This window comes from Melospiza georgiana, chromosome 16, assembly GCF_028018845.1.
Source record: "Melospiza georgiana isolate bMelGeo1 chromosome 16, bMelGeo1.pri, whole genome shotgun sequence".
Taxonomy (NCBI): Eukaryota; Metazoa; Chordata; class Aves; order Passeriformes; family Passerellidae; genus Melospiza; species Melospiza georgiana.
This window is the reverse complement of record NC_080445.1, coordinates 575,650-588,967: the sequence shown is the minus strand read 5'-3', so window position 1 is coordinate 588,967 and position 13,318 is coordinate 575,650. Positions and strand designations below refer to the sequence as shown.

The window sequence follows — 13,318 nt, the reverse complement described above, 5'->3', positions numbered from 1 at the left end:
GCAGATGTGAGCAAACCCTGTGAGAGCTGCGGTCTCGGGTGCTGCTGCACACACAGGTACAGATGTGGAGTGGAAGAGCTGTGCTATGGCCCACTTTGTGATGTTTGCTTGCTTTCCCTGGGAGGTGAGCCCCCCAATGCTCCCTGCAGGCTGTGCTCCATGGCAGCTGGGGGCAGCTGACCCCTCTGCCCTGAAAGGCAGGTCCTCAGTTAGGTGTAACGGGGCCAAACCAGCTCCTGTGCCAGCACCACCAAGCTGGCAAGGAGGGGGTTTGTGGTGAGGTGTTCCTTAGCTCTGCACTTTGCTGTTACTCCTGTCCCTGCTGTAGAGGGGACAGCTCATGCCTGTAACACCAAGGGGAGGTGGGGCTGCCCTATTCTGCTCTAGCTCTGTTCTGCTACTGCTGCCCATGGGGCAAGATTGCCATGATGATCTGGTATTTGGTGCTGTTAGAGGGGATGGGCATGAGCCATGGCTCGCCCAGGGCTGCACCAGCGGCTGAGGCAGATCTGCTTCCCATTCTTCCTGCAGCCCCCAAGGGACTGCTCAGGTGCAGAGCTGTCTGGGGACACCTGAAGTTCCAGTGGTTTTGGTCTCTAGCCGGTTAACATTGCTTTGTGAAAGGCCTTTTCACTGTTAGTGCTTGCACCCCATGCTCCTGCTGCCTGCTCTGAGCTGGCTCCCACAGAACCCCCCTGCCTGGGGTATCTGAGAACCTACAGCCCCTGGGCAGGCAGAGACAATGCCTCTCAGCTCTCAGGATGCCTGCGGAGAACTAACTCATACAGCGGTGATTTAAAAAAGAAAAAGGGCAAAGCAGTTACTCAAAAATATATCTTTATTTTTTCAGTTTATCATATATTTAAATAATTCAGTTAAAATAGGTTTTATTGCACATTAAAGAACCTTTCTGGATTCTCACTGTCCTGTATAAAATAAGGCCATAGAGAAAGGAAAGGAGAGACTCTTCCACTCAGACACCCCTGACATGCTCTGCATGGCTCTGGCCCTACAGACCCCACCAGCCCGTGTGGGGTGGGCTCTGCTCCTCATCTCCACAGGGAGCTGAAGGCAGCACACTGGGCTGTGGCAGGAGGGAGGCCCCAGCTGCCCCAGGAGCACTCATGGCTGTGCTGCACAGCCCCCGGCCCTGGGGGAGCAGCACGGGAGGCAAAACGTGGGTACTGACACTGCTCTGTGGATGGGACCGTGTGGGGGCAAGGTGGATGAGGTACACAAGGGGCAAAACTCCCTCCAGGCATTGCCAGCTCCAGGGCAGGCAGCGGGGGAACTGCCTGCAGGAGGAAGTCCTTGCCTGGGGTTGAGCAGGAAAAGAGCAGCCAGCTAACTCCCTGTGAGGCTTCTGGGAAGTAATTTAATGAGCGCCTTGGAAGTTATGTTTAAGGGCTGCTTGAGTGATGTGGAATGGAACAAGCTTGCAGAGGATGCACTTCATTACTGTGCTCCAAATTGGATTTCATGCCCTTTCAGATGATTCTTTGGGGATGACTTGGGCTTTCTTACCCCAGCTGTGTAGTAACTTGCTCTACAAGCCCATTTTTGGTTGTCCTGGCTTTTCATCTCACAAGAAAGAGCTCCTCAGGCCACCATTGGAATTGGGTTTCTAATGAAAATTCAAGTGAGAGCTTTCCTTTCATGCTCTTTTGTGCCTTGCCCAAGCCCCTGTCATGCCCTTCCTACAAATGCCATCCTGGATTCCTGACAGCCTGGGGTTTTTCCCACAAGTCCAGCCACACAGCAGAGAGCAATTAGTGTTAATGCTCAATGTGGCATCAATCTGCTGCTGTGGAGCAATTCCTGCCCACATGCAATGGGGTGTGTGCAGCTGGTGGCTAATGCGTGCCTTTGCCTGGTGAGACATCCCAGCTTAGCACCACATCCTGCTCCAGCCATCTCCTGCCATCATTAACTTGAGAACTGATGTTGCTTGAAGCTCCCAACGTCTCTGAGCCCTCGGCGTCTGTGTCTGAGCTTTGCTCGGGGCAGCTTTGAGTGCCAGTTCAATCCCTGAGCAAGGGTCTGACCTGGCAGCCCTTCAGTGCTTGTCCGGACCGGCGCCTGGCCCCGAACAGGCGTGTCCAGCACCCCCCTGGGGGCGGGTGTGCGTGTGGCAGGTGTCAGTGCTGGCCCAGCTCCAGCGTGTCGGGCAGCTGCTCTGTGAAGGCCGTCTCCAGCCGCAAAGTGCTGTAGTTGGGCGGGGGAGTCCTGGGCAGGGGGCTGTCCTGGGGCAGCGGCAGGCGCAGGGCCGTGGTGAAGGTGGGCAGGTCCTCGTCGATGCACGCGGGGTTCTCGTGGCCCTGCCTCTCCACGTCGCCGGCCGCGGCCTGGGCCGCCCTGCCCTGCTGGCGGCCGCTCCACCACTTCTTGGCCCTCTGCCACTGGCGCCGCAGCACGATGGACAGCGAGTCGATGAAGAACACCTCCACGATCTCGATGACACACACCACGGAGCAGCTCATCCACAGCCCCAGCTGGCCCCCGAAGTTGGACAGAAGAATGACGAGCTGCAGGAGCAGAGAGCACAAGGTGAGGGTCTGCCATGGAGCCATGACAGCAGGCAGGGAGACGGAGCCGGGGCACCCAACGCTCAGCACTCCCAATGCAGTGGGCCCATCTCTGCTGCTGTTCTCTCTGGCTCAGCTTCAGAAGGAGCCTGGAGCTGAGCTTGCTGTGCAGCCCCTGCACAGGGCTCGGGGCTGGACAGGCAGAGACGTGGCCCGAGATAAGGGCTGGAAAGGGCAGGACCAGCCCAGAGGTGCATATCTGAGATCAGCTTCCTGCCCCTGCCCGTGTGGCATTGCTCCCCTGGGCAGGTGAAAGCTTCCAGCCTGCGTGGGAGGAAGCGCTGCGTCTCCTGGGAGTAGGGACCAGCATGCTCACTCACCGTGTTGGCAGGATTCTCTGAAATGAATCTCTCGTTCAGGTCCTTGTAAAACACCATGAGGTTGGCAAGGTCTGTCCTGGGGAAGAAGGAGGCAGGCAGAGGGTTTAGTAAAACAATAACATGAAACATACTGAAAAACTATGCAAATAACCAGTTGGACCAGTAGGGCTGGGCTGCTCCAAGGGAGCTTTTTCCCCAATTGCCATCATTAGGGCTGCTGAGATCGTATCAGAGCTGGAGGTGCAAGGCAGGAACACACAGGGGGACTTACTTGTTCAGCTTCTTGTTGAGTTTTTGCCCTTTGTCCCAAGAGAGAACTCGGAGCATCCAGTCCTGGAGAACAGACAGAAAATGCTGCTCTAGCTGCAGGTTCTTGTGCAGAGACCCTTGGGAAGGGACTCGTGCTCCACATCTCCTTGGGCTAGTATGGGTATCAGAAGTGAGTGTGTGACAGGCCAGCTGAGCCCAAGGGGATCTCCCAAGACAAATTTCAGTTTAATGATGAACGGCTGGAGGGGAAGCCCTGAGCTGGAAATTAGAGACTGGTCTCTGGACATAGTATCACTGAATGCTACTGACTACCCCAGGGCCTCCTGCTTTTGTGCTGAGCCTCTGGGGTTACTCAATGCCTTGTGCCAGGCTGCTGTTCTGGTGGAGTGCAAGTGGGGACTGACCTCTGACACGACGGACGGCCACTGAGCAATGCTGGTGGTGAGCGCCCACTCCTTGAAGCTGCAGAGAGAGGCAGGGTGTCACTGGTGAGCTCCAACTCCCACACACGCTTCACCTCTGGCTGTGGCAAGGACTTACCTGCAGGCGTCTTTGCAGATCTGCTGGCAGCCCAGCTGCTCCTTCACAAACTTTTCATGCAGTCTGTAGTAGCAGTACACTGCAGGGGAGGAGCAGGACGTGTGTGAGAAGCCAGAAAGAAAACCTGCTACCTGGGCTGGGGTGGGACATCTGGGGCATAGGTGGCCTTTGTGGCCATCGCCTACATGGTGGGGATAAAAAGATTTATCCTATAAATATTGCAAAAGACTCTTGAGAAGTGGCTGTCACTTGATATAGGCATGAAAACTGCCACACCTGGTCAAGCCCTCCACTCGACTGTTCCATGGTGGGCACAGGTGACCAGCCATCAGGGCAAGTTTCACAAACCAGTCAGTGTGAGCAAGGGAGCCAGTCTGGCTCTGGGTGGGGGGGCTTAAGTGGGTTAAGGCAGATTTGGCTCATCCCAGCACGCTGGGTGTGCAGCAGCTGTGACAGGGACACTGGGGGTGCAAGGGGCTGTGTGACAGGGACACTGGGGGTGCAGGGGACAGGGGCTGTGTGACAGGGACACTGCGGGTGCAGGGTGCAGGGGCTGTGTGACAGGGACACTGGGGACAGGGGCTGTGTGACAGGGACACTGGGGGTGCAGGGGACAGGGGCTGTGTGACAGGGACACTGCGGGTGCAGGGTGCAGGGGCTGTGTGACAGGGACACTGGGGGTGCAGGGGACAGGGGCTGTGTGACAGGGACACTGGGGGTGCAGGGGCTGTGTGACAGGGACACTGGGGACAGGGGCTGTGTGACAGGGACACTGGGGGTGCAGGGGACAGGGGCTGTGTGACAGGGACACTGCGGGTGCAGGGTGCAGGGGCTGTGTGACAGGGACACTGGGGGTGCTGGGTGCAGGGGCTGTGTGACAGGGACACTGGGGACAGGGGCTGTGTGACAGGGACACTGGGGGTGCAGGGGCTGTGTGACAGGGACACTGGGGACAGGGGCTGTGTGACAGGGACACTGGGGGTGCAGGGGACAGGGGCTGTGTGACAGGGACACTGCGGGTGCAGGGTGCAGGGGCTGTGTGACAGGGACACTGGGTGTGCTGGGTGCAGGGGCTGTGTGACAGGGACACTGGGGGTGCAAGGGGCTGTGTGACAGGGACACTGGGGGTGCAGGGGACAGGGGCTGTGTGACAGGGACACTGGGGGTGCTGGGGCTGTGTGACAGGGACACTGAGGGTGCAGGGGCTGTGTGACAGGGACACTGGGGACAGGGGCTGTGTGACAGGGACACTGGGGGTGCAGGGTGCAGGGGCTGTGTGACAGGGACACTGGGGACAGGGGCTGTGTGACAGGGACACTGCGGGTGCAGGGTGCAGGGGCTGTGTGACAGGGACACTGAGGGTGCAGGGGACAGGGGCTGTGTGACAGGGACACTGGGGGTGCTGGGGCTGTGTGACAGGGACACTGAGGGTGCAGGGGACAGGGGCTGGGTGACAGGGACACTGGGGGTGCTGGGGACAGGACTGGCAGCTGAGGCATGGGCAGTGCCACAGTGTTTCAATACTAACTCCAGTTTGGGTTCTTCTTGTAGTTGCAGTACTCGGCGCCAGCGGGCAAGGGCTGCGCGTACTGGGCACAGCCACACGACTCCACCATGGCCTTCTGGAAGCAGGAGTGCAGGCAGATCTGGGGAGAAACAACACCTGGGGGCTAAGAAGTAGCACCAAGCTCCAAGCTCCTTTGCACCTAAAAACACCCTGCTTATGACAACAGCAGTGGGATGGGAACCCTGTTTCCCTGGGCCTTCAGGCTCTGCTGTGAGTGAATACAAATATGGTGCATGGTGGAGGGCTGAGGTTCTAGTGCAAAGAAAAAACAAAACGTAATCTTCATGGAGGATTACATATATGGGGATTCTGTGAATGCCCCCACTTCCCCTACAGCCACCAGAAGCTTCAGTGTTGCAGTTGCTCTTTACAGAGTCAAGGAGAGGGTTTTAGGCCTGCCATGGCACGTGGCCCATGAATCACTAACTAGGTGTGGGAAGTGACTCACAGCAGCAAACGTTCACAGCTTCCACCAAACCCTGCTGGTGCCTACTGAGAGAGGTGAAGCTGGGAGGATTAACAGGGCAGCAGAGCTGTGGCTTGTGCTAAAACACTGGGACATGCAGGAACAGAACTTCTCTTTTAAATCCCAGTCAAGCCTTTCGGTCCCAGTCCCAGCCCTCCTGAGCACTGAGTTTCGGTGAAGTACTGTTATTAAAAACCTGAGATCATGTCTGGGTGATCCTACCTGGCACTAGACCAGAGCAGATTTCATATTCCCCATAAAACAGAAATTCAGCCCAGACCTGGGCTTTGCAGCAGGCTGGAGCTAATGTAAGTACGATTCTTCAAGTGGAGAGTGGCAGAACAACTGACACTCTCCAAGAGGACCAAATTACAGAAACCATGCAAAATTAGTGGAAACTTACTCTGTAAACAAACATCCTGCTATCTGGATACTGATTAGATGGTTTCTGTTATTCTTGGAGTCCTAAAGGTCACAATTTCTGGCTTCAAGGGTTACTAAGCTGCAACCTTTACTTGGCCAATATTTTCCAGTCTCACATTGCTTGAAAATTGCCTAATGAGCTCATGTTCTCTCTTTATCTAACAGGGTGCCTGAGGGAACTTCAAACAGCAACCACTTAGGAATAAAAGTTGGATTTTAAGAAGTGCTGTTGCATTTTACATCAGTGGTAAAAGCAACAACCCTGTGCTCAGACTGTTCCCAGTCTCAGGTCCTCAACCACAGACTGTTGCAAAGCTTTTCATGCAGGCAGTTTTCAAGCAACTGATAAACCCAAATGCAATGGCTTTACCTGGAGTGAGTAACTCTTGTTATAGAGATTTTCCACAGGTATGTCAGCTCCTGTCTCTGTGCAGTCACTGTAAGGTTTGCTCAGCTTGCGAGACTGAGTCTGGGAAACAGAAAAGAAAAAAATTGTGGTTTTGGAGTTCACAGACAAACCAAAGGGTTCAGTGACACTTTATCCCAACTCTGAAACTGTAAGTGATAAGGCAGCTTTGAGTAGAATGTTTACCTTTTGCTACCTAAAGTGATTTGTCGATCCCTTGTCAAAACAAGGTTTTTTTTGTCACTAATATCCGTTTCCCAAAAAAGCTGCTCTGCTGGGATTCTCTGCTGTCTTCCTGGAAACCTTCTGCAGGAATGCAAGGTGGTGCAATCATGGCAGTGAGGATTTTTCAAAGCACAGTAATCCATATGCACGTTCTCTCCAAGTCTTAGAGGCTGTGTGTCTTTACTCTGGATGTTTGTGTTCTGAGGGAGGGCACTTGTTGTCGGGGGTTTTGGGTTATTTTCTGTGAGGATCCCCACCTGCCTGAGCTGCTGTTGCCTGGCTGCTCCTGTGCTGTGGGTAAATAGCACTTGAGGCTCCACTGGTGCTCAACAGCACCTCTCCCAATCCACTCTAAATCTCCCTCAAACCTTTTTCCAGGTGCTGCTTTGACCCTTCCTCTCAAATGCTAATGACTTTTCCCAATCTCTGCCCAGAGCAAAGAGCTCTGACATGCCAAGCCTGTGCCTGCAAGCTCTGTGAAGCCAGGGCTGGGAGCCCTCAAATTCCCAGCTCTGATCCCAGCTGCATGGCCCACTTCCTGCAGACTGCCCTACCTCCCTCAGCCCCTGCTATCTTCCCCCAGTAATTATCCACTTTACAACAGAGTGGCCTGAAACCACAAGAAACATCCATTTAAGAATCCATTCACTGATCTTTCTCTACAGAGTATAAAATTAGAATTTAAAATTCTTCACAAAGGATCAATCCAGCAGGAACATGAGAAAGGCTGTTACCCCTAAGGCACTGAATGCAGCTCCTGAGGCCACCTGATAAGAGCATACCTCACCACTTTGTCTACAGCCAGAGAAGGCTCTGGGCCATTATGGTGCAAGTCAACACTTTTAGAGATGTTTCAATCTCTCTTTGGAGGAAAAGATGGGATTTCAGTACTAGAGATGCCTTACTTTTGAAAACTGACTGAAACCAACTTTTAAATTCCACATGCAATGTAGTGCCAAGACACTACCTCAGTCTGCTCCTGGGGCTTCCAAGAGATGATCGATCCTTTGTACAGAATTATTTTGTTGTGGCTTATGCTCCTACAAAACTTACTTGTTCCTTCAGGTACTGAAATAATTTCCAAATGAAATATTTAACTAAAGCATTGTAACTCTGACCAAGCAACGCCTTGTTTGCATGCCAAACAGGTTGGAATATTTTTGGAGGTGGAGGGCAGTCCTAGCACCCAGCAGAAAGCCATGAGCACTAACCAGACACTAATGGCATGTTCAGAGCCCAGCGAGCAGCACCGTGAGGGACACAGCTGCCGTGTCCTCCTTGGTGACCTTGCACGTGGGGACAAACCCTGACCTGGCACCTCGGTGCTGCAGCCCTGTCCTGACAGCCCGGACCCCCCACCACCCAGCAGGCTCTCTGGAGTTCTTTTCCCAGCAGGACAGTCATCCCCAGCTTTTGTTCTGACACCAGAAATTGTGTCCAGCCTCTATTTTGGCTGCCTCATTAGGATGCAATTGGATCCCTTCCTCATGATAAATCCTTTATATACAGACATTAAGATATGCCCAATCTTGTTTTTTATACTACAGCAAAAGTTCAACCCTGTTGTGCTAGGAACATATTACATTAAATATTGAGACTGCCTTGTGTGACAGAGCCTCAGTACGGCGTGATGGTGACAAAGAAAAGTCTTGAGAGAGAGACTTTGTGTCCTCACACCATCCCGGTTCCCAAACCTCTCAGTCATGATTGACCAAGGAGCTGCTGCCACAGTTTTCCAGACAGCTGGAAGACAGTTAACTATTTGCATTTTGTGAAACATCAGCCCTCTTTTAATGCCTTTTCTAATGCAGAGCCTATCAATATTCGGCATACCCAGATAAGCAGGATAGCTGATGTTCCACCAGACCACCAGAAAGAAAGGCAGAGCTGAAGTGCTCACTTAACAGCCCATCCAGATGAAAGGGGACCTGGCATAGCTTTCGCTGCTGTGCCGAATCCCCTTGGGCCAAATGCCTCCTCTGAACTATGCTAAATGGGGAAAGCAGGAGCTGCAGCTCTCCTTGCCTTAGGGCGGTTGTTTGCTGCTGGGATACAGAGAAAACCAGCAAAGTGAGGCTTACAGTCACAAAACACTTGAAGGGGTTGTGTTGCCACCATCCCTAAGGACCCGACCCCAGCACGGGGACCCGCAGCTCCAGCTCTGGCTCCTCAGCCCGGGGACCCTCGTGGGATCAAACTCCCTGCTCATTGCTAAAGCCAAGCGAGGCACTTGGCAACACATTTCTGTGGTTGTGGATTTTGCTGTGAAAACAAAACCAGAAATCCCCTGGAAAGCCAAGGGGTGGAAGAAAAGGGAGAGCAAACAATATCCCAGGACAGTTTGGTTTAGAAAGACCTGATTTTCCCACGGCCTATTTTTCAGAGAAGTGCTGTCACAGGATTTCCTTCAGGGCACTTCAGGTGCTGAGTGGGAGGCATTTAAAGGCCTTCGAGCTGCTGGCTCTCTGAAATCACCCCATCCGTTCCTATTTACAGCTGTACCAAGGCAAAGGTGCGCCCAAAAAGGAGATTGTTGCCACTCACAAAGTGCATCCCTATGGAGGTGGCCGCTGCAGTCTCAATTTCCGTGCCAATGTCTTCAATGAAGGGATACTCGTTTTGGTCGTGGACCATGATCTTGGCTCCTGTGGATGTCACCAGGAAGGGGTTGTAGTCTGCTTCATCGATGTACAGAACAACCTGCAATCCTGAACCACAGACACAAGGCAGGAAGTTACACCAGGAGCTAGAGCCACGTTTTCTGGTCAGGGAGGGCAGGTTTGCTTCATGTTATCTGGCCTTTAGAACTGTAACAGCCAAGCACAGCCTCTGCCCAGCCAGATCAAGACACCTGCAGCCAGTAACATCCCTTTGTGGCAACTGAGTACAGCAAACAAATAACGTCTGCTGAGAACGTGGCTGGAACTCATTTCAAAAAGTTATATAACTGGGCAGCAGTCATTTCAGCTGGAAAACATTAGTGATGCAATGATATTATCTGTATTCCCAGGCAAGAGTTTGCACTAGTTCAAACAGGCATTTCCCCAATCAGCCTGTACATCTACAGCCAACACATCGCTCACGCTCCAGCAGGATCCAGTTTGCTGCACCACTTGTTATCAAACAGTTCCTCTGCAAACCGCCCTGGAACACCACATGCGTGCCAAGGGCCCTGGAACACCACACGTGTGCAAAGGGCCCTGGAACACCACACGCGTGCAAAGGGCCCTGGAACACCACATGCGTGCAAAGGGCCCCGGGACAGCTCAGGTGTGCCAAGGGCCCTGGAGCAGCCCAGGTGTGCCAAGGACCCTGGAACACCACACGCGTGCAAAGGGCCCCGGGACAGTCCAGGTGTGCCAAGGGCCCTGGAACACCACACGCGTGCAAAGGGCCCTGGAACACCACACGCGTGCAAAGGGCCCTGGAACACCACATGCGTGCAAAGGGCCCTGGAACACCACACGTGTGCAAAGGGCCCTGGAACACCACACGCGTGCAAAGGGCCCCGGGACAGCCCAGGTGTGCCAAGGGCCCTGGAGCACCACACGCGTGCAAAGGGCCCTGGAGCACCACACGCGTGCAAAGGGCCCTGGAACACCACACGTGTGCAAAGGGCCCCGGGACAGCCCAGGTGTGCCACGGGCCCCGGGACAGCCCAGGTGTGCCACGGGCACTCACCGTACTCGCTGCCGCCCGTGGAGGTGCTCAGGATGGTTCCGCTCTCGCCGCTGTTGAAGGTGTAGCAGTTGCCGTGCAGGGGGTGATGGAAACGAGTGAAATGCCTGGAATAAATCGAATAGCATGACATTGTTCCCTATAGTTCTGTCTGTGGGAAAAAGGCAGCACATTTGGACTTTGGTTTTGACAGAGACAGACCAGGACTGCACGGGGGGGTTTATTACTTCTTTTCAAGAAGTTTATTTTGCTGGAAGATGTGGGTCTCTTCCTGAGTAACTTGAAACTACATGGCAGTATGATCTAGTTTAATATTTCAGGAGATGGAAACTCGAGGAAGTTTTAATGTGGGAATGGGGTTAATAGCATGGGGGAGGCAGATTCACAGAACTAGCAGTGGCTCCTGCTGGAATTCAGCAAATACCAAATATTCCATTCCTACATATTATGGACTTGGAAATAAGCTGTTAAGATGGCAGGAATTTTCTGTGCACTGACCTTTTGTCACAAGATAGACCATCAAAGAAACATGTCAGCAGAAGGTCCTCGGCAGAATAACTCAATTTTTCTTTAATCTCCAGGGGAATTTGTGCCATGATGTTCATGTAATGCAGCTTGTACCACTCCTGGATGGCGTTAACCCCCGAACTGAACGTGTACAGGGCACAATCGCTGCTGTTGTTTGCATCACACTGACAAGCACAGAGGGGAAAAAGCATTTCAGATGGACTGAAATCAGGGATTCTACAAGGCAGGCGTAAATTAAGGATTGTACATATGACAGTGTTTCTCTTCCACAGAAATAACCATGTAGGAAGTTACAGTGGGCATCAAAGACCTTTTATGCAGGGCTAAGTGATATGACCAAATATTTCAGGACCAAAAGAAAGGTCACAGATGACACTGACTATTTGGGAAGACTTCAGGAAGGTACTTCTCTGGAGGTGGATCTGCAGCAGCCATGGAGGCTTAGGCAGAAGAGCAGACAGGATGCTCTTCACCACTGTGCACTACAAAGCCACCTGAGCAGGCAATACAACCTGCCAGAGGGACACTGACCCCAACACAGCCCCTTGCTGCCCCACGGGACACTTGCTGGCCAGGGCACAGTGACACTCACCAGCTGAAAGCCAATGATGTCATTGGAATCGCCCGAGTTCACGATGGACGAGTCCTTGTGAAAGACACTTCCCTCTATTTTCCTCTTCTGCCCAGTGTGCAGCTCAGTGGCTGTCCTGGAGAAGTCCTCGACCTTCAGCAGAGGGATCTGCTCGAAGAAGTCGCTCCCTGTGCTGTTCCAGTCATCCACCGACCGGCGCACCTTGGACTTGCCCTCAGAAAATCCATAGAAAGTTTCCAAAGCTTTTTTTGTCTCTTTGTCCAATTCGTATAAATATTCTTTCATGGCACTGTACCTGCACGGGAAACAAGGTAACAGTGACATCCCATCCCCCCTCACTGCCCAGCTGCAGGGCTCTGCCTGCTGCACTGTGGATGCCGTGGCTTGGGACAGAATTCCCTGTGGTCTCCCACCAGGTTCTCACATCAGTGAGGGCAGACAGAACTACATCCATGGAGAGATCTTGCAGCAGGGACCCCAGGGAGCAGAGCAGACTGAACTACAGAGAAAGTTCTCCCAAGACTCTCAAGCTCCTTATGTTAGGAAGTCTGAGGAGGCAGAGCATGTGGAAATAAGACTTCATCTGTGAAGCTTCATTAAAGAGCTGGATCCCCATGGGGACCAGGGTGGTGGGAATCTGGCAGCAGAACAGAGAGCAATGCAAAGCATGATTTGACAGGAGAAAAAGTATTGCTGATGAATCATGTCAAAATATCCCATAATGAAAGAAAGAAGCAAGAGAGGAGTGAGAGATCTGCCCTTTCCACTTTTTAGGAGATGATGCTGTTTGTAATCCTGGAACTTCGGTCCTGGGAAGAAGGGAATTTGAAGAGAGCCAAAGAGCTGACAGGGACTGTCTGGAGCAGAAAGCACGAACCGAGCCGGCAGCAGCGAGAGGTGAGAGTGTAAGCCACACAGCACGGAGGGGGATGTGGCACACCAGGTGCCCCACAGGGAAAAGCCGCGGTAGGGAAAGTGCCGACAAGGAGCGCCGGGACGAGCTCGGGAGCTCCCATCGTCCCGCCAGCCCCCCGAGCCTTACTTGTACGGGTTGATGTTGCAGATGGTGACGGCGGGGAAGGGCAGCTTCTGGAACTGGACGGTGACGGACACCGAGGCGCTGTAGTAGTTCATGAGGAGCTCCGCGCACTGCCAGAGGATGAGCCCCACGGCGCTGAGGGTCAGCACGATCCAGAGCAGGCGGCGCAGGCGGCCGCGGGACACCACGATGCGGCGGCAGCCGTGCGTGTTGGTGTTGAGGCAGTACCAGCGCATCAGCTCGCTCAGCGTGGGCGCCTGCGGGCCGCGCACCGGCAGCGTCCGCTTCAGCCGCGCCGTGATCTTCTTACCGGGAGCCGTGGCGGCCGCTGCGGGCGGACCGGGCACTGAGCGGGCGGCTGGGGGATCGGCGCCCGCCCGGTGCCCCGCCACACCGCGACCGCAGGTCCCGTCCCGGCCGGAGCCGTCACCCGCCATCCCGCCCCTTCCCGGTGTTTGATCCCCGGGACGGCCGTGCCAGGGGGATCGCGCTCGCCGCGCCTCACCTCGGCCGCTCTCGGGGCCCGGCGGCGTCATGCTCCTCTCGCAGTCCCGCTGCCGATGGGCCGGCGGGCGGCCGCCCCGGTACCTACCCCCGCCGCCGGACCGCCCCGCCCCGGACCGCCCCGCCCCGCCCGCCCCGCTCCGCGGCCGCGCAGCGCCGCCCCACGGCGGCGGCC

The 13,318-nt window shown here is 54.4% G+C and overlaps 1 protein-coding gene across 1 annotated transcript; it reads right to left on the bottom strand.

The window, feature by feature from the left end:
• Positions 1 to 820: 820 nt before the first annotated feature.
• SCNN1G (sodium channel epithelial 1 subunit gamma) lies at positions 821 to 13,204 on the bottom strand. Its single transcript, XM_058035518.1, has 13 exons — positions 13,145 to 13,204; positions 12,643 to 12,967; positions 11,601 to 11,895; positions 10,979 to 11,172; positions 10,484 to 10,587; positions 9,347 to 9,510; positions 6,542 to 6,640; positions 5,244 to 5,361; positions 3,716 to 3,794; positions 3,580 to 3,637; positions 3,177 to 3,238; positions 2,906 to 2,981; positions 821 to 2,525 (listed from the first exon to the last, which is right to left on the bottom strand). The coding sequence occupies exons 1-13, from the start codon at positions 13,173 to 13,175 to the stop codon at positions 2,139 to 2,141; spliced, it is 1,992 nt and encodes a 663-aa protein (XP_057891501.1). The 5' UTR covers positions 13,176 to 13,204; the 3' UTR covers positions 821 to 2,138.
• Between the last annotated feature and the right edge of the window lie 114 nt (positions 13,205 to 13,318).